The sequence below is a fragment of the Homarus americanus genome, unplaced genomic scaffold (genome assembly GCF_018991925.1).
Source record: "Homarus americanus isolate GMGI-L3 unplaced genomic scaffold, GMGI_Hamer_2.0 scaffold41444, whole genome shotgun sequence".
NCBI classification, from domain to species: domain Eukaryota; kingdom Metazoa; phylum Arthropoda; class Malacostraca; order Decapoda; family Nephropidae; genus Homarus; species Homarus americanus.
In genome coordinates, this window is record NW_024753611.1 from 314,048 (window position 1) to 338,181 (window position 24,134).

Here is a 24,134-nt window from a genome sequence, read left to right on the forward strand (position 1 = left end):
TCTTTATATTTTCATCTGATTTCAAAATCATTCATCAACTTTGTATTAAACACCTAAACGAAGCAATGTACTTAAGCCTAAAATACAGTTAAATATATACATCTTATTTCCCATAAAAAAAACACTGTATATATTTCGATTTCGATTATATTACTGAGATTCGTAATAATTCATAGAGAAATAATAATAATAAACAGTGCCATTATAACACAAGATGATAATAACAACACCGCCATTACATTATGCGAGGAAGTTGTGGTTTGTGGTAATTGATCTAACACACTTTCGCCACTTTCCCGACACCTGCCCCAAGCTCTTGAGTAATGGGGAGGGGGATCTAACACCACTGGCGCCGGGGAGACTGAGGTATAATTATCAACACAACTTAATCACATTATAATCTCTCACCTTAATTCTCTCTCTCCTTCCCTCTCTCACCCTTACCCTCTCTCTCTCTCTCTCATTTATCTTGTACTTTTACGAACAAATAACATATATTCCAAATAGATGCCAAGAGAGACGACAGAGGAACAAAATACTCAAAATAATAGACGTAAATAAAACACTCCACGAAGCTAATGGTCACAGGTAATAAAACAGGTAAACCATGACACCATTAACGACACTAACGAATGTAATCAACGAAATCAATTAGACGGACAGGTAAGCTAATGACCAATTAACACAGGGTTGATTATTGACCCCGAAAGTAAAAAAAAAAGAAATATAATAAGTTTTTCTCTCTAATAAAACGAGAATATTACTAAGAAATATATAAGAAGTAAACTGAGTATAGATTTCCTCTATTATTGGAATTTATTTCCATTTTTCCCCCCAATTAATCAGGGAAAATTATATAGCCAAGGAATACAGGAAATAATATAGTTAATCTTACCACAACGATGCCAATTTCAGTATCAGAGACAAATAATATAACCTTCGCGTATACACTTCCCTGTTATGTATACTGGATATGTATATGTCTATGTATATGTATATGTATCTCCCACACATACATCCCTCAACACAATAACAAATCAGTGTGTATCCCTGTAATAGATCTATAACACTCATACATACAAGTGCCTATTTCAGCAGTTAGGACACGTGGTGATGTATGTCCAAATCACCTCACCATGTCCATAAGCTGCAACGGGGAGGGGGGTAGGAGGGGTGTTATCAGACAGAGAGACAGACAGACAGACAAACACAGAGAGAGAGAGAGACGTGTGTATTGTGTCGTAAAAACAGACTGACAGTATCTCACAAACACTGGCACAAGACCATTGAACAGCTGATTTACGACTAAAAGTTGTAGCTATCCATACCCTCCCCCCATCCATCCCCTCTCCTCTACCCCCCTATCCATCCCATCATATCCCATCCCATCCCTTCCCTTCTCCCTCTCCTAACACTACCCCATGACTCAACTCCGCCCCGTTTGGTATTAAAGTATAAACACACACACACACACACACACACACACACACACACACACACACACACACACACACACACACACACACTGTTGATTTTCCTCTTGTTGTTCTCTTGATTATCGCCAAGTCTTTTTCTCGCCTATTTTCTTTGTTCTTTTCCACACTTTCTATTTTCTGTCTTTTCCTTCTCCTTCGCTAATTATTATTCTCCTTTTCTGTTTTATCTCAATATTACTTGTTTTTTTCTTTATTTATACTTTCCTCTATCTCCTCCATACCTTACACAATCTCTCTCTCTCTTCTTCTTTCTTCTTCTTCTCTCTCTCTCTCTCTCTCTCTCTCCTCTCTCTCTCTCTCTCTCTCTCTCCCTCTCCCCGCCCCAGGTAGATAATATTCCACTCTTTCATCTTACCATGATCTAAAAATTTTACGGTATTATAAAATGCTGCCACTTTGGAGTTTACTGCCTGCTCGAACCCTGGGGTGGGGAGCGGTGTGAGATATGCATGCGTGGAGTTCCAAAGCTAAGATGGAGGAAGGTGGAGGTTTGTTGAGGAGGGTAAGTGGAAGGAGGGAGATGGAGGAGGAGGTTGGATTGTTGGAGTGGCGAGATAGAGGAAGGAGGGGGGAGCTGGATAAAGGAGGGATTGTCTGAGGACGAGAGAGAGAGAGAGGAGAGAGAGAGAGAGAGAGAGAGAGAGAGAGAGAGAGAGAGAGAGAGAGAGAGACTTAATTCAAGTAACCATAATCCTAATATACCCGAATCCTAAGTCCACCAATCCTAAAGGTAAGGATAGGTTAGGTTAGGATTGGTGTCCGTCTGACTGACTGTCCTGCAGCCCCTCGACCTGGGAGGAGGATCTTGGCCATCCCAGTCACGCAATAACATGCTCGTCCACGCCCACAAAAACGACGCCGGAGGCAGAGAGGGAGAGAGGGGGGAAGGGGGGTGAGAAGGAGGAGGAACGGAGGGGTTTTGGGGAGGTGAGGAGCGGGAAGGAGGAGTAAAAGTAAGACTGCAGAGTGGAAAGGAGGGAGGAAGGGAAGGAGGGAGGGAGGAAAGACTGCAGAAAAATAGTAAAAAGGGAAAACTACTTATAATGGTTTGGAAGGAAGGAAGGAAGGAAGGAAGGAAGGAAGGAAGGAAGGAAGGAAGGAAAATAAAGGAGCAAGACTTAGATTAAAAGCAAAGAAGAGGAAAAAGAAGAAAAAATGATGAGTGATAGGAGGATATTAGAGAGGGGAGGAAGAGGAATGGGAGACGTAGTCAGGAAGAAGAAAGGGAAGAGAAATGTCAAGACGGAGGAGTGACCAAGGGCAGAAGAAGAGTAAAGAGGGATGGAAGAAAGAAGAGATAAGAGAGGAGAAGGAAGAAAAGTAAGAGAAAAGAACAAACACAACGATAACAGTAATACTGTCATCTAATACGTGGTCAAGGTAGGACTCTCACCTGCACGTTTCTCAATCAAAAGGTGAACTCGAGTCATCAATGATATTTGGCCAACACCTTCCCTCCACTAAGATCAAAGTCAATAAGACTCATCAACTGTGTACACTGAACATATGAGCCAAATATAGTTGTAATGAGCCCAATGTGAGTTTAGTTACTGTGTGGACATCAGACAGACAGACAGACAGACAGACAGACAGACGTAATGTTATCCACAAGAATATTTACAGTCGCAAGGAAACTCTGAACTCCAGGTTGGGAGCAGAAGGTCGAACAATTAGCTACTGTAAGAAATTTTCTAATAACGAAAACAATTAATTGCCCAACAGAACCATTTTTCTTATTAAACTATTACCAACGTCATGTTCTCAACGAGGAATGTTTTAATTATTTATTCGTCCTTTCCTGATCTGACTAATGGATATTTTTTCCCGTATAGAGGATATCTTTTTTTTTTCAAGTACGGTTTTAAACCATTGATTATTATACAACATATATTATTTATTATATCGTAGTGGTAAAAAAAACCTCTTCTAGGTGATTTACTTGATGGTAAAACGATTATTTCTCAGACCACAAACTACACCTCATCCCTTCCTTCCATGATCTGTCTCCTTGATATCCCATAATCTTCCCCATTACCCCTTCTCTCCCCTTAATTCACTGTCTCCCCTGATCCCCCCTTAACCCCTCCCCCACCACCCCATACCCCACAGCAAGCCGACGATCCAAAAATTTGACTCATAAACTCCATGTGTCTAGTTGTTTTGTGGTTCCCCTTTATATCTGTGGGGCTGAGAGGCCGATGGGGCTGAGAGGCCGATGGGGGCTGGACCTCGGCAATTACTGGAGTTATATCATCAGGCACAAACGCCTCTGGAAGCCCCCTCCCTCACCAAGAACCAACTTTAATGGCCTAAGTTCATCAAGACAATAGGGCTGGAAATAGAGCTTTATGGAGTGGGTAAATAAGGTCCGGTTTTCGTCGTCCCTCAAGCTGTGGTCTACCTCCTTGATGTTCCTCTCACCCCCTCCTCCCTTCCTCTCCTCCATCTGTGCCACTCCTCCTCCTCCCCTTCCTTCTCCTCACACCAGTTATTAATTGAAAATACCTGCATGTGGGAGGTAAGTATGGCGGATGGTTTTGGTCATGTATCTAAAAAAATTTGTAAACGAGGTCAATTATTTTATTTAAATCAGTATTTTTTATATAAGTGACACAAATATTTACTGATATTTTTGTCACTTATTATCTTTACATTTTCTTCGGTATTTGAGTAAAGTCATTTGTCAACTTTTCAATAATTTTCAACTTTTTCTTTATTTTTGGTTAATTTTTACATTTTTTCATAAAAGTATTGATATTTTCCTTTAGGTTTTATAGGTATTTTATTTTTTTCGTCTTTGTTCAGTAATTAAAGGAGGGAGACGAGGAGGAGGAGGGAGGAGGAGGAGGAGGAGGAGGAGGAGGAGGAGGAGGAGGAGGAGGAGGAAGATGAAATATGAGAAAAGAAGATTGAAAAGAAGGAGGAGTGTGGGAGCTGAGGTGAAGGGGGACAAAAACGAAAGATGACTAAGAGGGGGAGGAAAGAGGAGGAGAGGGAAGATGAAAGAAGGGAAGGGAAATGAAAAGAAGCAGGCGGAGATGATGATGAATGAAGACGAACAAGAAAGGAGAGGATGAGGAGCAAAATAATGAAGAAAAGTAGAAGGGAATGAAGTAAAAATCACAAAAAATCTCCTACCAAAACAACTACCCCAAAACCACGCACAACACACCACCATAACCACCACTTCCAGTAAACGCAACACACAAAATCCCACCCCAACCACGTTAAAAAAAAGCAATACATTTTTAACCACAATTCCCACACTTTTACGTTTACACAATGTAAAATTCACGGTATTTACAAGCTCATCCGGGGATTTACCACCAAAAAAGGATTGCATCACACAAATCCCGGATATAAAAGTAAATACTAAAATCCCTTTAACAATTCAACAAGTATACGGTTCGCGTTACTCTTAACCTCTCAACTTACTACCTGTGTTGATTCACCTGTAGTTAATATTTTATTATACACAACCATGTAAAATAAATAATTAAATGTTTATATTCTAATAATACTTTTAAAATTGATATCTTCTTTACCTTTCCTCCCCACACACACACACACACACACACACACACACACAACAAAACTATCACAATAAAACAATCCTTCAAACCCACAAACCCACAAAAATCACTTCATCACACTTACACATCCACACAAACAAACTCCTTCCTACGCACCCCTTCGGACACACTAAAAAACAAAAACAAAAATTATAATCCCAAAAGCGCACCAGGACATTTCAACCACGAAAAACAAAACAAGAAAAAAAACCACATCTTTCAGAAAATAAACCCACCATTCACAGGACCGAAAAGGAGGTTTATCCTGGAACAGATATAAACCACAACACAGAACTTCAACCATCAATAAACCTTTCAATTCCCTTTTCCCAGCAGCACCTGACACACACACACACACACACACACACACACACACACACACACACACACACACATGAAGGAGTACCCACAACCATCTATTCAACTTCCAGTCTCTTCAATATAGGAAATAAGATTTTTACGTGAGCATATTTTTCACGCGTCCTTTCCCTGTGTAGTGAAATATTTACAAGTGACTGATAAGAAAGAAATCCCGTTCTCTTGTTCACGATCGTCGACGCCCCGAGGTTTAAAAAAAAAAGAAAAAGAAAGGTTTAATCGGATCGGATCAATAACTCGAGCGAGGGTGAAAGACGCTGTGTGGGTTCTCTTCGTTTAGGCGGTTACACACACACACACACACACACACACACACACACACACACACACACACAATATTACTCAAAAGGCTTCAGTCAGCTAAACCAACAGTTTTCAATTAGCAATGTAAAACTAAGGAGGCATTGACTTATTCAACCACACTTGAGAGAGAGAGAGAGAGAGAGAGAGAGAGAGAGAAAGAGGGAGAGAGAGAGAGAGGAGAGAGAGAGAGAGAGAGAGAGAGAGAGAGAGAGAGAGAGAGAGAGAGAGAGAGAGAGAGAGAGAGAGAGAGAGAGAGAGAGAGAGAGAGAGAGAGAGAGAGAGGAGAGAGAGAGAGGTAATGAAAGACGAGGGTGAGGAGGGGAGGTGGTGGGGAGAGGGATGGTTAAAAAACAAGCTAAAAATAAACTTATTCAACGTCTCAATCCCTGAAAAGATGCTGTGACGATCCTCTTACGAACACGCTTATAGACAGGTGTAGCCAGGTGAACAGTATACCCACTGAACACTGTCACTCTTACACGATCTTGAGTTATACTGGGAATATATAGTGTAGGTATAGTGGGGGGGTATACATATAGTGTTACAGTGGGGGCATAAATATAGTGTTATAGTGGGGGCATAAATATAGTGTTATAGTAGGGGCATAAATATAGTGTTATAGTGGGGGCATAAATATAGTGTTACAGTAGGGGCATAAATATAGTGTTATAGTGGGGGCATAAATATAGTGTTATAGTGGGGGCATAAATATATGTTACAATGGGGGGGTACAAAATATAGTGTTATAGTAGGGCATAAATATAGTGTTATAGTGGGGCATAACATAGTGTTATAGTGGGGGCATAAATATAGTGTCATAGTGGGGGGGCATAAATACAGTGTCACAGTGGAGGCATAAATATAGTGTTATAGTGGGGGCATAAATATAGTGTTACAGTGGGGGCACAAATATAGTGTTATAGTGGAGGCATAAACACGCAAATATCCTATAGCCTAATAACACTTAGACAACGCCAGCAAGAGCACTCAACATCGCCTGGCGTCCATGTACACCCAACAATGACACATTTACTTCAGTTAATACTAGGCAATCAGACCTCCCGTCTCCTACACCCCCACCCATTTATGGAACCTACGCCAGACGGACGATCGCCCGACTTTGGCCTGTAGTAATAGTGTCAGCAGATGTTCATAATAAGAGAGGGGCGACCCGCAATATATTCAGCTCGAGTTTTAGTATAGTCAGTGCGTGTGTGTGTGTGTGTGTGTGTGTGTGTGTGTGTGTTTTCATTTACGTTCAGACCAACTCTCCAACCACCTACCAATGTATACTGAAGTAACACCAATGGAATCACAAATACTAATGCTAATTTGACAAGAGGAGAAGTTTAGCCACGTGTAAACATTCAATTTACATACATACATACATACATACATACATACATACATACATACATACATACATACGTACATACATACAATCATACATACATTCATACAATGCTGTTATAATTTCAATGTTATTACAGTGTTCGCGAGGTTAATCTTGACGGTATTATCACATATCATGGGTTGAATAACAATGTATATATTAATAAAGGAAAATACAACCCCCCCCCCCCAGCTGCAGGTATTCAGATATTGTACATTACAACACCTGGCAGGATTGGTCTACTAATTCGAGGTTCTGGTTGAGTGGTTGTTTGTGTTGTTTGGTTGACGACTAATTGGGACGACCTTAGTTACACCCTACACTAGATCTACAACTTACTCCAAGTACACATTATCAAGCGTCTTACACATGGGGAATTGTACACCTGGAGCGTACAGGTAAACGCGACACTCAGGATTATTAAGGAGAAGGAGGGGGGGATATGTATGTCTCTCTCCATCTTCTCTTTCCACCTCCATCAACCAATCCGTCCTATTCAATCCAACTCAGATCCCGAATTAAATAGACCCGAAAAGTCGTAAATCCAGCCGAAATTCCTCCAAGTTGCCACACCGTTCACCAACTTATATTCTTATTGGCCGGGTGTAATATTTATACTCGCGCTGGAGAGAGGGGGGGGGGCCATCCTGCCAGAGTAAAGACCAGGATATTTTACCATGATTGGGGAGAGGGAATAGGAGGGGAGGGAGGGAGGGAGGGGAGGGAGGGAGGGGAGAGTAAGACATACGAAATGCCATAGTTACATACCTCCTTTACACAGGAAACCAAATACCCTGATGCTGTGTGTGTGTGTGTGTGTGTGTGTGTGTGTTCAACAAACATTACACCAGCACCACCTTCAAACAATCTGGTGCACACACACACACAGGGAAACTCAATTGGAAAGCGAGAGATTGAGAACAGAAGCAGCAACATCTAATAGCTTCCACACCAACCTTAAAAAAAAACAACCAATTACCGAAACACACAAGGAAAAGCAAAGCAAGCAAAGCAAGCAAAGTAAGCAACGTAAACAAGCAAGAGTATCCCCCCAAGCACCTTTCTACAACGGCCATCCCTCCAGCTAACGAGTCAGACAACTACCATTGGGGGCAGTTCCCGGAGTCTGTAAATGGGCCACGCACATTTACCGACTCTCCATACACTTGAGATACTGTATCTGTTTTTCGATGTGTTAATGCGCCCTTACGCTACCGGGCTTGGGGCGGCGACGAGGCTGAGAGAATGTCAATTTTTTCTCATCTGGGGATAATTTTTTTGGGGGGGACCTGGTTCCGATAGGAGAGAATGATAGAGATGGAGATGAGAGAATGATGGAGAGGAGAGGGAGATGAAGATGAGAGAATGATGAAGACAGAAAGAGGGAGGGAGGGGGAAGGGAGAGGTTCTCTGTATACTGTATGTGTGTATTGATAAACGAACATATATACTGCACACACACACACACTTCCTCCACTCTCACCTCAGCACTTGCTAATCACACTATACGTCAAGTCAGTAATACAGGGTACTAGGAAGGGGTTACATGTGACTTGTGCGACTCAGACTTTTTACCCAACAGCCTATTTTTTCTAATAACCGATTTTTTTCCATTAACAGATTTTTCCCAGTAACAGATTTTTCTCAATAGCCGATTTTTCTCGTTAAAAGATTTTTCACAACAACCGATTTTTTTTCCAACAACCGATTTTTTTTGAGAGCCGATTTTTTCCCCACTACCAGATTCCCTGAAAAAATTACATCCACAAGAAAATTTCGCTCGCCCAAGAAAAAAAAAATACATTAGAGGAAGAAGATGACGAAGGAAAATGTGAAGGACAAAAAGGAGAAGAAGTGGTAAAAGATGAGAGAAGGAAAAAATGCCGAGGAAGAGAAGATAATAGAAAGACAGGACAAGAAACAGAAGAAGGGGATGAAGGACGAGGAGAACATATAGGGAAATGAAGAGACGCCTGAAAAGAAAAGGATGACTCAAGGTAAAGAATACGAAAAAGAAGAAAGGAGGAGGAGAAGGAGAAGGAGAAGGAGAAAAAGACAAAAAAGAAGGAGAAGAAGAAGAAGAAGGAGGAGAAGAAGAGGAAGAACAAGAAGGAAGAGGAGGAAAGGGAGGAAAAATTCTACACTGAGTGAAATTGTACAGCAAATATGAGGAGGAGGAGGAGGAGGAGGAGGAGGATGAGGAGGAGGAGGTGAGACGATAATCCACAATGGGGTCAGCGGGGTGCACAAGGTGTCGCCACCCTCTCAGCCCACAGCCCACACCTGCTCCTTCTCAGCCTGACACCACCAGGAGTGTTTTTGCCTGACACCACCAGGAGTATTTTAACCTGACACCACAGTAACAATGTTTTAGTCTGACACCACTTAAAACATCCTTACAAAGCTACTTAAATACCATAATAACCCTTTCATTTATCAACCACTTTTAACATAATTAAACTCCACTTTTCCGGAACATATAGTCACAAACGGAGAGAAAAACGCGTATACTGTTCAGACATATAAGTTATGCTAATTAGGTGACTCAGTCGACGAGCTCCCATCAACTCTCTAATTTGGACCAGATTGTCGTAATTGGCCGGCCATCATGAAACAATGTAACACGGAATTTTATCTCTCTAGATCTGATGGTTCAATCTGAATGACAATAATAATAATAATAATAATAATAATAATAATAATAATAATAATGAACCTGAATTATAATCAGAACACCCTTTCTGGTCCTTCCTAATCAGTGCCAAAACTAGACGGAATATAACTAAAACCCCCATATGTTAAAACACGTGGCACTCCTCTTATACCTAAGATGGCACTGTTAACACCTTTCGAAAACAGTCACTTAAATACCACCAGTGCCTATTTAAGACACTTCACACCAACATTCATCGATAAAATATAACCCGGAGCTCCCGTGTTTACCTTCAAATATTCGTGTCGATATCAGAGGCACCGGGTGGGAATATTAATCATAATGAATATTGGCGATATCTAGCGGGCTGTCCCATAAATTTCGGCAGAATGATCCAGCACTTTGATGGTTTGGGCGTATGGAGAGAACAGGTGAGCACAGGTAGAAGAAAATTGTGTACTGTACCTGAGTGAAGTGGAAGGGAGGAGAGGGTGATGAAGAGAAAAAAGGTAGGAAGGGTAGAGTGAGGGAAAGTGTAGGTGAGAAGGACGTTTGTAGGGAAGAGTGCGTGTGTGTGTGTGTGAGAGGGGTGTGTGTAGAGGGGTGTGTGTGTGTGTGTGTGTGTGTGTGTGTGTGTGTGTGTGAGAGGGTGGGTGTGTGTGTGTGTGAGAGGGGTGTGTGTGTGTGTGTGTGTGTGTGTGTGTGTGTGTGTGTGTGTGTGTGTGTGTGTGTGTGTGTGTGACAGGTGTGTTAGCATGGTGGAAATGAGAAGAAACCAAATGAGGAGAAATGGCAAGAGGAAAGGAGTGGGAGAGATAGGGAGAACATCAAGAGAAGGGAATGAAAGAAAATGGAGCGTGAAGAGGAGGAGGAGGAGTGATGTTGCTGCAGGCTCGTGTAGGTGGAGTGGGTCATCAGTCAGTTGGATGGAGGTCCTTCATGTTCAGAGTCCTACACCTCCTCCGATATTCATTTACCCCCTCTTGGCCATCCTACCCCTTGGCCATCCTATCCCTCCCCCCTCTATCCCCAACACACACCACTGCCCATCCCCAATATCGATCATGGCCACCACCTGCCTCAACTTATTTACTGCCTGATGGCGTCCTGCACTCACTCCCCCGCTGGCCTACCTGCGTCATGGCTGCCTGCACCATCCATCTACAGGCTGGCTAGTAGGTGGGCAGGTAGGCATGCAGGCAGACAAGGCAAGGTAGTAAGCGTAAATCAAGTTCCCCGCTACAGGTTATTTGTGTGAGGTAAATTTTTTCCTGGACTTCCAACGAGTAACAAAAAAAAAAAAATCGTCCTTCTTCCTTAGCAAAAAAAGATGCACTCCAGCTTGGTGACAACACACAGTGAGGTGTTTTTCCTCTCCTTCTTTGTTCAGAATTGTGACCTTAACCTTTTAACACTCCCACCACCAAAAACTAAAACGGACCATAGTGGTTTGTTATGGTGGGTAAATACACACACTACAGTATAGAGTAAATATAAACATTGTGCCATAACTCTTCCCGTTCTAGAATTAAGTCCCAGACAAACATCAAGAGAGACCAGACCAGAGGACACTGACCGCCCTCTCACAACCAACAAACAACTTGACATAAACAAACACAATCACATTACCTTGTTTATATAAAGCTCTCAATGGTTTAATGTGCAAAATAATCCCTTTGTTGACCCGAGTTTAAAGGCAATATAAATTCTACCTTCTATTTGTCAACGCATCATAAAACAATATTAACTACGGCTTTTTTCTCTTTACACGGATCTTAAGAGCAATGAAATGAGCGTAACACATGAGAATTAGGTATTACGTCAAAGCATAAAATCAGAATTGGGTAGGAGGTCACACCATGACGTCAGAGCCAACCAACTAGGCCCATTAGCGGTGCCGTATATTTCCACGTAACACAATTAATCACATTATTCTCTTAAGAGCGTTACTACCGTGTTGTTTGTCCAGGTGAGGTGGGGGGTGATTGAGAGAGAGAGAGAGAGAGAGAGAGAGAGAGAGAGAGAGAGAGAGAGAGAGAGAGAGAGAGTAGAGAGAGAGAGAGAGCAACACAGATGAGCTTCCCACGGTAGATAACACCCCCCAGGCCACCCCCCTCTCTCCCCACCAGGATGAACACTTCAATCAGCCGGATGACAGCCTCCCCACACACTCATTACCGGGTTGTCAACAAACATAACTAGCTTTTATCTGATCCTTGGTGTCTGGGAGCTCCAAAAAAGAGAGAGAGAGAGAGAGAGAGAGAGAGAGAGAGAGAGAGAGGCCACCCCTTCAAAATCAACAATACACAACAACTTCAAATTACGCGGGAGTGAGCCACCAGCATCCTCCCAACACTTATCACAGAGGAAATATAACGCAAGAAGCTCAAAATCAACGTCATGTGCAAGTAGCGTCTCGGGACAGTTTTGGCTCCATTTACACTCACCAACATAATCTTGTAGTTTAAGCGAATTACGTGGAAGTCGTTAACGCTGAGTAAACTCTAAGAATCCCAGGCTTAGAATAGAGTCTCGGAGCAGTTTTGACGCCATTTTCACCCACCAACTCTCCCTGTCTTGGTAACTCAAGATGTAAATATACTGTACATTACATTCTCACATTACCTGTTACGGGGAAGTCATTAACACCGGGTACTGAGAATAGTCTAAGTATAATTTTGACGCCATTCAAGTCCACCGTGTGTCAGCTGCTTCTAAGACATCCCCCGCCCTCTACCTCAGCTGAGTGCAAAATATATTGTGGGAAACTCTGAGAATTCCGAGTCCAGAACTAAGTAAATAGTGCCGCTGGTTCTGTTTGTTTACGTACATCAGCTGACGCCCACCTGGGGACTTAGAGCTCAGGTGTGACACGGCTTAACCACGGACCGACGGACACACAGACAGATTTTGGTGGTTCTAATCCTCTTTCCTCTTCTCTGTCTTTGTCTCCGTCCTGTCCTCTCCCTACATCCCTCCTCTTACTTCTTCCCCGACTACTACCCCCCCCCCTCTTTCTCTCTCTCTCCTCTGCCTTTTCTAGCCCTCTCTCCACCCTCTCATCCTCTACCTCCCCTTCCTACAATTCACCCTTCCCTCCCTCTGCGTCCTCCAACTACCTCTCCCCTTCCCTCCGCCTTCTCCTCCTACCATCCCCCTTCCCTGTGCCTCTTCCTCTCCTTCACTTTCTCCTCTTCCCTCAAACAAAAAATAAAAATCAGCAGAATTATTAGGGGAAGACTGGCGGGGTAAACATTATCACGGACAGGGGACTAAGACTCACCTGAGGCGTAAGAGGCAACAAAATGATAATGGGGGAGATGACAGATAATTGTGAAAACAGATGAGAGATAATGCAAAGGATAACGGATAACGAGGGAAATATGATAACTGATAATAAAAGGAAAACAGAAGTGTCACTGATCAATCATGGTATAAAATTAACAAATAAACACACACACACACACACACACACACACACACACACACACACACACACACACACACACACACACACACACACACACACACACACACACACCATGTTTTTGTCGTGTTTATCAGCAAGACAGGCTAATAATTTCTCACGTTTACGATAACAAACTTTCAAAATCACATAATTCGTCACATAATTCCGGCGAGACAAACTAATTACTAGGAGAGCAGCCAATCAAAACGTGTTTCGGTTGTGCCTCCTTTGCTAGAAGCTCCACCCCCTTTTCCCAAGTTTCGACCAATCAACGATATTCAATTGCAATTGCTCCTCCTCCCCTCCCTAACATCAATCAATCACGAAACATAATTTTACTCTATCTTCTATCATCCAATCAACTTGAGGCAATTCTGTCTCCCTTGTAACTGGCCAAATTTTCTTTAATCACCCAATTAACAAGTAATAATTACAATGTCTGAGATGCATGATTACTTTCACCTGTTAATTATGCACATCTAGCAAGCACCAAGACTTGAGTAGTGTTGATCGACCTTGGCAACACTCAACTGCTGTGAAAAATTTCCTCAGGACTAAAAAAAAATTAAAATTAAATTAAGCGTTGCCAATTCTGATGACCACAAATACTACTGTTAACACTATCTCTACTAACGATAACTGGTTGTTAATAAGACAATACAAACTACTATTGACATTAACTTTATGTCCAGTTAAAGTTAAGTAAGAATATAATTTACAGCTTATAGAAGTACCTCACTGAGATTGTTCCCCTTGTTAACTGCATCTCTGAGTTAACTTCACGTATATTATTAATACTTTGTGTCATCCTCAGCTAATGCTCATAATACACGGGAAAGTAATAATAATAATAATACAATCACTCGGCACATAATACGGAAGAGGCACTCGGGGTGATAATGTATCCTGCTGTGTATTTGCAAAAGGTGTTTACGAAGTCCCTTGCTGTATTTAAATCAATTGGCATGACTTACAGTGTATGTATGTATGTATGTATGTATGTATGTATGTATGTATGTATGTATGTATGTATGTATCTAAAGTACAGTCTTTTACCTATATAAAACACCTAATACCTATCACACACATGTTTGTTAACTAAATAAAAAAAATAATCCAAACGTTTACATATGATCTCTTCCTGTACAAAAAAAAAAAAATAAAAAAGTCCTCTCCGATTCCACTCGTTTCAAAAACCGACATACTATTAAAATCCTCAAAATAAAAGAACAAACTGCGAGCTTATTCAGTACAGTAACGAAAACAAGTTGACAATTATCTACCACAAGCGAACAAAATATATAGCATATCTGAACAACGTAGTAATCTTTTTTTCCCAGGATTTTATAAATAACATAGTTTACAAATACACAAACTCTCGTCATATCCTATAAATAAATCCACTGGGGAAAAAAATCGTTGCGTAGGCGTGTGTGTTAATAGACATAAAAGAAATATTCAAGTTGTCAAGATAATAATAAAACGTCACTTTGATAGTTATTGGAACATAGGAGTTGAATTTGATACACAGACAGACGGGGTTAAAACCGTGCACGTAGGCCAGTTACTGAAGCTTTTAACTCTAAGTCGGAAAATAAAAAGAAGGGCAACATTTTTACTACTGCAATTTGTGTGTGTGAGAGAGAGAGAGAGAGAGAGAGAGAGAGAGTGTGTGTGTGTGTGTGTTAGTTGTGTACATTAACGTGCTAAACGGACAGTACAACACCTCATAACACCCCACAACACACACACACACACATCACATTATAACACCACAACACAACACCCCCATAACGTCACAACACTCAGACAGTCCTTCGCTACACCACCGCCTTTATTAACCTCACCAACACCCATTTTGCCGGCACTTACACCCTGCTCCCGCCACCACTAGCCTTTATAATACTCTCTCCTGCCTCTCTTATTAAATAAATACACCCTCCTCGTGTCCATCCCCGTAATAGACGTAATGGCCAATTTATGAATAGTGTATGAGGTAAAGTATGGCTCTTTATATAAATTACAATGGTGATTCTATTTTTTTTAGGGTGGAGGGGTGTGGGTGGGTGTCGGTGTGGGTGTGTGTGGGTGTGGGTGTGGGTGTGGGGGGGGGGGTGTTGAAGGAGGGTTGAATATATATAACCAGATATAAATGGTTATAATAATATTTTTTTTTATCGCTGTTGGACAAGTGTATTACCAACTCTGCTATGTACTTAAAGACCTCCCTTGTTGCAGCGCAGTAATAATACTATAACAACAAATTATATATATAAAAAAACAATAATACTCACAAGGACATATGACAAAGAAGGTATGGCTGTGACGTTATCAACAGGTTAGAGTAGGTCAGGTTAGGTTAGGTTAGAGTAGGAAGGTCAGGTTAGGTTAGAGTAGGTCAGGTTAGGTTAGAGGAAGGTCAGGTTAGGTTAGAGGAAGGTCAGGTTAGGTTAGAGTAGGTTAGGTTAGGTTAGGTTAGAGTAGGAAGGTCAGGTTAGGTTAGAGTAGGAAGGTCAGGTTAGGTTAGAGTAGGTCAGGTTAGGTTAGAGTAGGAAGGTCAGGTTAGAGTAGGAAGGTCAGGTTAGGTTAGAGTAGGTCCAGGTTAGGTTGGAGTAGGTTAGAGTTGGGTTAGAGTAGGAAGGTCAGGACTGGGTTAGAGTAGGAAGGTCAGGTTGGGTTAGAGGAAGGTCAGGTTAGGTTAGAGTAGGTCAGGTTAGGTTAGAGTAGGTCAGGTTAGGTTAGAGTAGGAAGGTCAGGTTAGGTTAGAGTAGGTCAGGTTAGGTTAGAGTAGGAAGGTCAGGTTAGGTAAATATCAGTCTCAATTTATGCTTTACATTCATTATTTAAGGCTTATTATGCGTGCTTTATATGTCTGCTTTATTTTCTTGCATGACAGAGATCCACCAAGAGTAGACGGACGTATCTCGGGGGGTTGGCCGGTCCCTAACCTCCTGAATTTGTTAGATTCTTATGGGATTAATTGCTTCCATAACCGCTGATTCACTAACCAACGACATTTCACAGTCCCCTAATCCGTCCGTTATCGAGGTACACCTGTCTAGAATAAAATATATATTCCTAACAAGAAAAATAAAACAAAAAACGAAGATGAGGTAAAATTTGCCAGGACGCTGCTGAAAAGGGTATTGGAGACAGAGACAAAATCAGATTCAGTTTCCTTACAGAAGAACCGAAAATCCAGGAGAAACCACTCCAGCCACTCACTGGGAGAAAGAATATGAGGAAAATTGATTCTGACTGGTGGTGAGTCGCCATGCATACTGACGCCGTTCTGTGTGTGTGTGTGTGTGTGTGTGTGTGTGTGTGTGTGTGTGTGTGTGTGTGTGTGTGTGTGCTAGTTCAAATTATGAGAAATCCACCAGTGAGTGACCCACCGTGTACTATACACTATGGAAATTAACTATACGAAAAGAAAGCAAGAAATCAGACTATATAAATGACACCAGAAAATATAAAACACCTCGTAATGATATAATCTAGTAATTACTATAATAACGACGTGTAATATAGCGTCAACAACACAACAGAAACAAGGATGAAATATAACACAACAGAAACAAGGATGAAACATAATTACAGTTAGTTAAGGAAACAAATTATAAACTATTATACCTACAGGATTATAGAAATTATATATTAAATCTATGCTTTTATGCCTAAAGTAAACATCCAAATAAAACAAAGAGGGAAATTTTAGAGTTGGGAAAAAATGTGGCAAGTGGAACAGGCAGCACGGAGTCAGAATTAAACTTTCATAAAGGAAAGGAATTTGTGTCAGAACTCGAATATTTCACACGTTATGGCCGCTCCTGGGGCAGCCGAATATATCCCCACACCTTTAATAACAAGGAGGTCTTTACAACACCAGCCAACACCGCCGCCACTACCACCATTGCCACCATTGCCACCACAAATTTGCTACCACCATCACTGCCACTACCCCCAACAGTGCCATCGCCACCACCATTACCATTGTCATCAACACCATTACCACTATCACCACCAGCCACTGTCACCACCAGCCACTGTCACCACCAGCCACTACCACCAGCCACTGTCACCACCACGACAACACGGATATAATTCAACATTTTAAACCACCCGTTAGCAATAAATGACGGAAACAAAATCCCCCGTTCACTGTTAAATGAAAGATCGTAAATCATTCGTTTCGCTGTAAATGACGCAAAGAAAATCATCGGTTCGTAAATCACCCGTGTGTGTGCATGTGCATGTGTGTGTGTGTGTGTGTGTGTGTGTGTGTGTGTGTGTGTGTGTGTGTGTGTGTGTGTGTGTGTGTGTGTGTGTGTGTGTGTGTGTGTGTACGTGTGTGTGTGTACGTGTGTGTGTGTGTGTGGATAATTACTGAGTTCCTGGTTTATTAAATGTGTTTTGAAAGATATTGTATAGCGCAGAGTAAAAACATTCATTCACTCACTCACTCACTCACTCACTCAATTTCAACCACCCTTACAGCTTATTCACTTACATTCTCATTCAAAAATTTTTACACTCTCTCACACACTTTCACCTTACACACTCATATACCCTCACACTCTCACACTCTTACTCATTCATTGTCCCACACACTCTCACTCACTCATCCACTGTCCTTGATTAGTTCCTGTTTCTCCCCTCTTATTCATCATCATCATCACTTATCAGTTCCCACTAATGTAATTTTTTCTCCTCGCCCAAACCATTACCTTGACACAACCCTACTTAGACAACTTTCTCTCTCTCTCTCTCTCTCTCTCTCTCTCTCTCTCTCTCACCGATTCTCCCTTCCCCTGTCATCCACTCCCTGATTCTTTCTCCATCTGTCTGTGTCCATCTCTCTCTCTCTCTCTATCCACCTATCTCTCTGTCCACCTGTCTCTGTCTATCCACCATCTCTGTCCACTAAATTCCCACACACACTCTGAGACAAACTCGAGTAAAGTCAAAATACAAAGGCCTTATTTACATGACTGTGGCTGCATTGCTCGACGACTAAGTTGACCTAAACAATATAAGATAAACGCCGAACCTTTGTAATTCTTTCCCTAAATACTTGATACTTTTGTTTGGAATGTGTTTTTTTTTTTCTATTCCCCGATGCCAACACAGTAGTGGAATATATCGAACTGTTTTGTCTATTTGTATGGGAGTTAGTGGTCCATTTTTTTTTATTTATTCTTTATTTTTTACTCAATAACTTCATTTATTGTTCCGAGATCTTGACAAAATCTTACGAGATCTTGACCAAATAGATTATAAAGTAATATATTCTTAAGTTTTTGTATAAATTCAACTCTCATTCAATTCCGTAATGTCTTTGTTTGAAGTCAACTTACTTACATACATCCAATACACCAACCTATTTGACGACATTATAACACTTTATACCTGGGAGAATATGTAATTAGGGTTCAGGAGGGGACTTACCTGTATGTCTTCTATACAACCCTCGTTTTAAATACCAGAACTCATGGCTGACTAGACATAATTTTCATATAACAAAACACACATATAGAGAAGGTTCGCCCCCCCCAGTGTCGTAGATCGATCACCCGGACTCACGTAGATTTGTAGAGTTTTTTGTGTGGTAGATTGTAGACGACGGTAGAATACAAGGGTTATACTATAATATAAACCCAAATTGTTATCTACTCTATTATATAACTACACTGCTATAATAAACCAAAAGTTATACCTATGAAGAGAAATTATTCACTGATTCCCAATTAACTGAAATAAATCAGTAAATACCATAACATAATCGTATCCCAGCACTTTGCTTATCAACTGACTTATTTTCTTTACCACCAATTCCTTTGTTTACTCAACGTTCTCCTATTTCCTAATTTATCTATTTTCTTCTCACACAATTTATTCAATTATTAACTTCCTATCCTTAACATATACTTCAAATAAAACAATCATCTTACTTCTCGTTGTATTTAACATTAAACTTGAAAACAAATATTCTAATGAGTTACTTCTGAACAACAACAACAACAACTACAACAAAAAATAATAATCAAATAAAAACACGACTTACCTTGAGTGTTTACTGAGGGACCAAACATTGCAGGAGAGAAAATTTACCTCCTGTTTGACCCACTTTTAAAACTTTCCGTCACCACCAAGGAATTTACTCACTTGTGTGGCCATTTATTTACATCAGGGAAAAAAAAACCCACCTCCCTTGTATTACCTGTCCTATATACCTGTACACCTTTAACTAATTCCCGTATCAGGTATGTTGTGTTAATTAATATGATTTATTTCCTTTATGTACTGTACCCCGCCAATTAATTCTTCGTTTTACCTGTTTATTTCAATTATACAGTCTCCTTATCAAATCTAAACCTCCCCTATAATTAAAGTTTATTTTTCATCTATTTAATCGTTCATCCTCGTTTTGATCTATCCCCTTCACCTATCCCTCAAGTTAACTATCCTTTGGCATCTCCCCGTCAGTAATCCTCGTCCTTCCACAACCCTTCATCACCGACCCCGGGAGCCAATTCACCTTTCCAATTAGCCAACTCCTGTGACCTATCCCAGGCCCCCCCCAACCCAACCAACGGACCTAAACTTCAAAGACCCATCAAACCCCCCTTATCAGTGCTTCTGCCAACCCTTTCACCCATTCACTGCTATTTCATCACCCTCTTCCTCCGTAACCACACCAATGCTCCCCCAGACTACCTGTAGATACATGACCCTCCCTCACCCAGCACCTACCTACCCGTATATGAGGTTCTCCAAGGATGTTCCGTAGTTCGTCCACCTCCGGGATCATAGCGTCATCGTAGTCCCTCATTAAGTCCACCACGTCCCTGGCGATCTCCATGGCATCCTGGGCCACTCCTCCGCGACCTGGTGACACCGAGGCGCTGTGGATCCTATCGTACAGCTGCAGGAGAAAGAGAGAGAGAAATAAGTTTAATATGACTGCTGACGAAGTAGATGAGGTGGTAAGATGGCGACTATCATCATAACAACAATAAAGACATTACAACTGTCACACATACAAAACACACACACGGACACTATATACTTTTCCGTATCAATAGAGATGAATTAAAATCAACTTTCACATCTCGACTGAAAGCCAGAAACTCCAGATTAACAAAACTAACATTAAAATAACCATAATAAAAGAGAAGAAGAAGAAGAAGAAGAAGAAGAAGGAGAAGAAGAAGAAGAAGAAGAAAGATATAAGGTGTAAAAAAAAACGAAATGAAAAAAGAAATTGGAATAAGAGAATAAAATGAAAAGCAAAACAAAACCAAAATAAAGCATGGTAAAGGGAAAGGAGAAGAAGAAAAACCAGCAACATGAATAAACCAAAGATAAACATCACCAAAAAAATAATAATAAAATAAGTAACTAAAAAAGGGGAGAAAACTATAACACGAACACCAATTACAAAAGACAATGGGAGCAGAGGTGGCTTAAGCCTGTCTTCACCAGGTTGAGAGAGTCATAAGGGCTATATTAACTTCATATCTGAGCAACAAGCACCAATAACAGCAAATTACTACACTACCTCCCCCCCCACCCCCCTCTGGAATAACCCACTTAGTCCAGCAACTCACGCAATAAATACGGGTGAGATACTGGACACTTTATTGAGGTCAATCCTTGTGATGCAATTTGGACTTAGTGTTGATGACTGAAAAATAGACAGTTAAACGCTCAAGAGTCTAGACTGTTGTGGCGTAGAGTTACACCTGCCGACATTAATTGTCTCACACGGTCACCATAATTCAGCGTTAAGTGGGAGAAGAAAAATGCTGATCTTGACACCGAGGAGGAATGTAATCAGATATGAAGACAAACGACCTGAAATTGATGCACCGATCAATCTTCTGATATGCAAATACTCCACCAAGTTGGAGATTGGTGGCGCTATGAGGGAGATACAAAATGTTCTTCGTCAGGTCATGGAGGAGGAGGAGGAGGAGGAGGAGGAGGAGGAGGAGGAGGAGGAGGAGGAGGAGGAGGAGGAGGAGGAGGAGGAGGAGGAGGAGGAGGAGGAGGAGGAGGAGGAGGAGGAGGAGGAGGAGGAGGAGGAGGAGGAGGAGGAGGAGGGAGGAGGAGGAGGAGGAGGAGGAGGAGGAGGAGGAGGAGGAGGAGGAGGAGGATATGAGCTGTGACTTGTTACGACAATATTTTATGTGTTCTATAATACAGTGATAATTAGAATAGTAATTAACTGGCTAATAGAGGTCAAATTAAATGGACAAGAGAAATATATTCTAAATACCCATAATTAACTCTGAGGGGGGGAGAGGTAATTATAAAATACTAATTATACCTCCCTTGAAATAGGTATTATTTTTCCTAATTCTTGGTAGTAACGCTGTACTAGCAACACGAATATTCATACACATACATAAAGTATAGTCATAGTGTATACATATACATGAATATCACAAACAGGCGGCGGTAAAGGAAGGGAGGAATTACGACGCAATTATGATAACAGTGAAAATATGTCACTCACTCACTCACTCACACACACACACACACACACACACACACACACACACGTCCCTTTTGTAGACACCAACACCACTAACGACGCATGCATAACATGGCGGGTGGAAGAATTTACCAGCGGGGAAATGTACTTAACACACACGTACACACACATCCATACACACACCTGGAGGGTAAACGTGTAATACTGGAACTATTATGACATGTAATCTGTGACCTTGACCTCTGCCTTTCAGAAGATTGTTGTTACATGAGGCGCAATAATTAAAGTCCAACCAAATAATTAACCACGGTTGAGAAGTCTAGCTAAAATGTGAAGTTGATGGACGGAAGAACACAGTATAAATATCTCTGCATAATATAACGAATAAAAGTGGATGTGAATTAAAAAAATAAAACGAAGTAAATAAAATATATCATTAAATGGGTAGAGAAAGGAAAACCACCTCTACACCATCTCTACTTAACACCACACCCATCCTCCACTAGTGTACCACCGTCACCCCCTCTCTCCCCCCACTGCACCACCCCCCCACCTTCCCCCACAACACACCCCATCAGATTCTCACAGCGTGGCGGGGGTCCTCGTTCCCGCACAGAGATTACCACTAATGACACCGGAAAAAAGACGAGTCAAAAATTACCCTGGTGTTGGAGGTGATGTTGGAGTGTGTTGGTGGTGAGGTGTAGAGTGTGAAATAGAGTATGTTTAGTGGTGGTGGTCGTGGTGGTGGTGGTTGAGATGAGGGTGATAAACAGTAGTGTGTGGTGGTAGCGCTCAGTGTGGTGGTAGAAGTAATGGTGGTGGAGACAGCTCTGGGTCTGGTGGTGGCGGTGGTGGTGATGGTGGTGGTGGTAACGTGTGTTGGTGGTGGAACGTGACCAGCCTTCTGCCTCACCTGTAACCTTTGTGTCTCAGGGTTTAATTAACCTTTAATGACCTAATCACTACTGTGGGGACGATGAGGATTGTCTGTGTAGTTGGTGGCCTGTGTGTTCTGCCCGAGGATTACCTGTGTAACTGTCGAGACCTGTCAGTAAAAATGTGTAGAGATTTGTTTGTGTGAAAATATCGGACTCTGTGGATAACAACGCTGATGCCTGTGTTAACGTGATGGCTACTGTGAAAAAAATGCTGCGTTTTGTTTGTGTTATATTCTGGTCTGTGGTCAATAGTTTTTGTCTGTGCAATGTTGTTAATTCTTCAGTGTTCGTCTGTGAAAAGGTTCAAATGTGCATTGTATTTGAGGCATCCAAAAGCATCCTTAGTTTGTATAATGCCATATAAAGTTAATCCAAATATCTCTAAAAACAACCAGACGTTAGACCAGTCACCAGTCAATAGTATTACTTGAAAATTTTAATATTAAGTGCCAATGGTTTATCCACTACACTGATGTAAGGTGATTAGTCAACTGGGCTCCAGTCCTAATCAGCCCCAACCTAATCAGCTTTAATTTGCTGCAGGCATAATAGGTCTTAGTCCTAATGGTTATGTCAACTTAGCTTGGGTTAGGTTGAGTCTATTACGACTGGGATCTATTACTTGAGCCCATTAAGGTGGAGCCCACTGAACCCGCGCCTTAATGACCACAGTAAGAGAGAGATAGACCATTCTGAGGTAAAACACGGATACACCCTTCGCTGGTCCACCTACTCCATCGAGGGTTAAAGAACAAGTTAGTAATCTATAACGACTGCCACTATAGTGTCTTCACCAGTATATATAAAGTATGGTTAAGTATCTGATAAGGAGTCAATACTGTTTTGTGATAGATATTCGCCCACCAATAATACAGGAAGTGAATCTAAGAAATATTGATCAGTTTAATTATTACCACTATTTTATGTTCCACAACCTCTATGTTATAGCACGTTATTATTAAGTATATATATGTATTAAAACAAATATGTGAAATTCTGAAGCAAAGTCTGATTTCAAGTCAAAAAACAACAATTAGTATAGCGTGTCTTCTTCCTACAGTTTGCCCTCAACTTTAACTGAAAATGGACCCGGAATAGAAGAAAATGGACTTAAAATTTTTTCACGAGAGAAAATGGATTTCTATTTCGGTATAACTATTCCAGATACACAACATTCGTGTCATGCATAAAGAATATCCGATTCCGCAACATAACAACAATTTCCCCTGGACTAGTATATCAAGAATGAAGATAAAAACTATTAAGCCTCAACTCCTATTTATTACGAGAGCAGGAAATGGTAATGTGTACAGATTCAACACACATCACCACTTATCTATAGCATTAACATTCCAATCAAAGCAATTAAGTATAAATGAGTAAAAGATTTATCAAGAATTTTTTTTCCTAGGAGCTTCAGCTGACAGGG

General features: G+C 41.2%; 1 protein-coding gene across 1 annotated transcript in view; it reads right to left on the bottom strand.

The window, feature by feature from the left end:
* LOC121855391 overlaps window positions 1–24,134 on the bottom strand; it is a 37,806-nt gene that overhangs the window by 7,748 nt on the left and 5,924 nt on the right. The window contains exon 2 of the mRNA XM_042350284.1: window positions 20,022–20,189. Coding sequence (XP_042206218.1) covers window positions 20,022–20,189 — 168 coding nt within the window. The remainder of the gene's footprint in view (window positions 1–20,021; window positions 20,190–24,134) is intronic.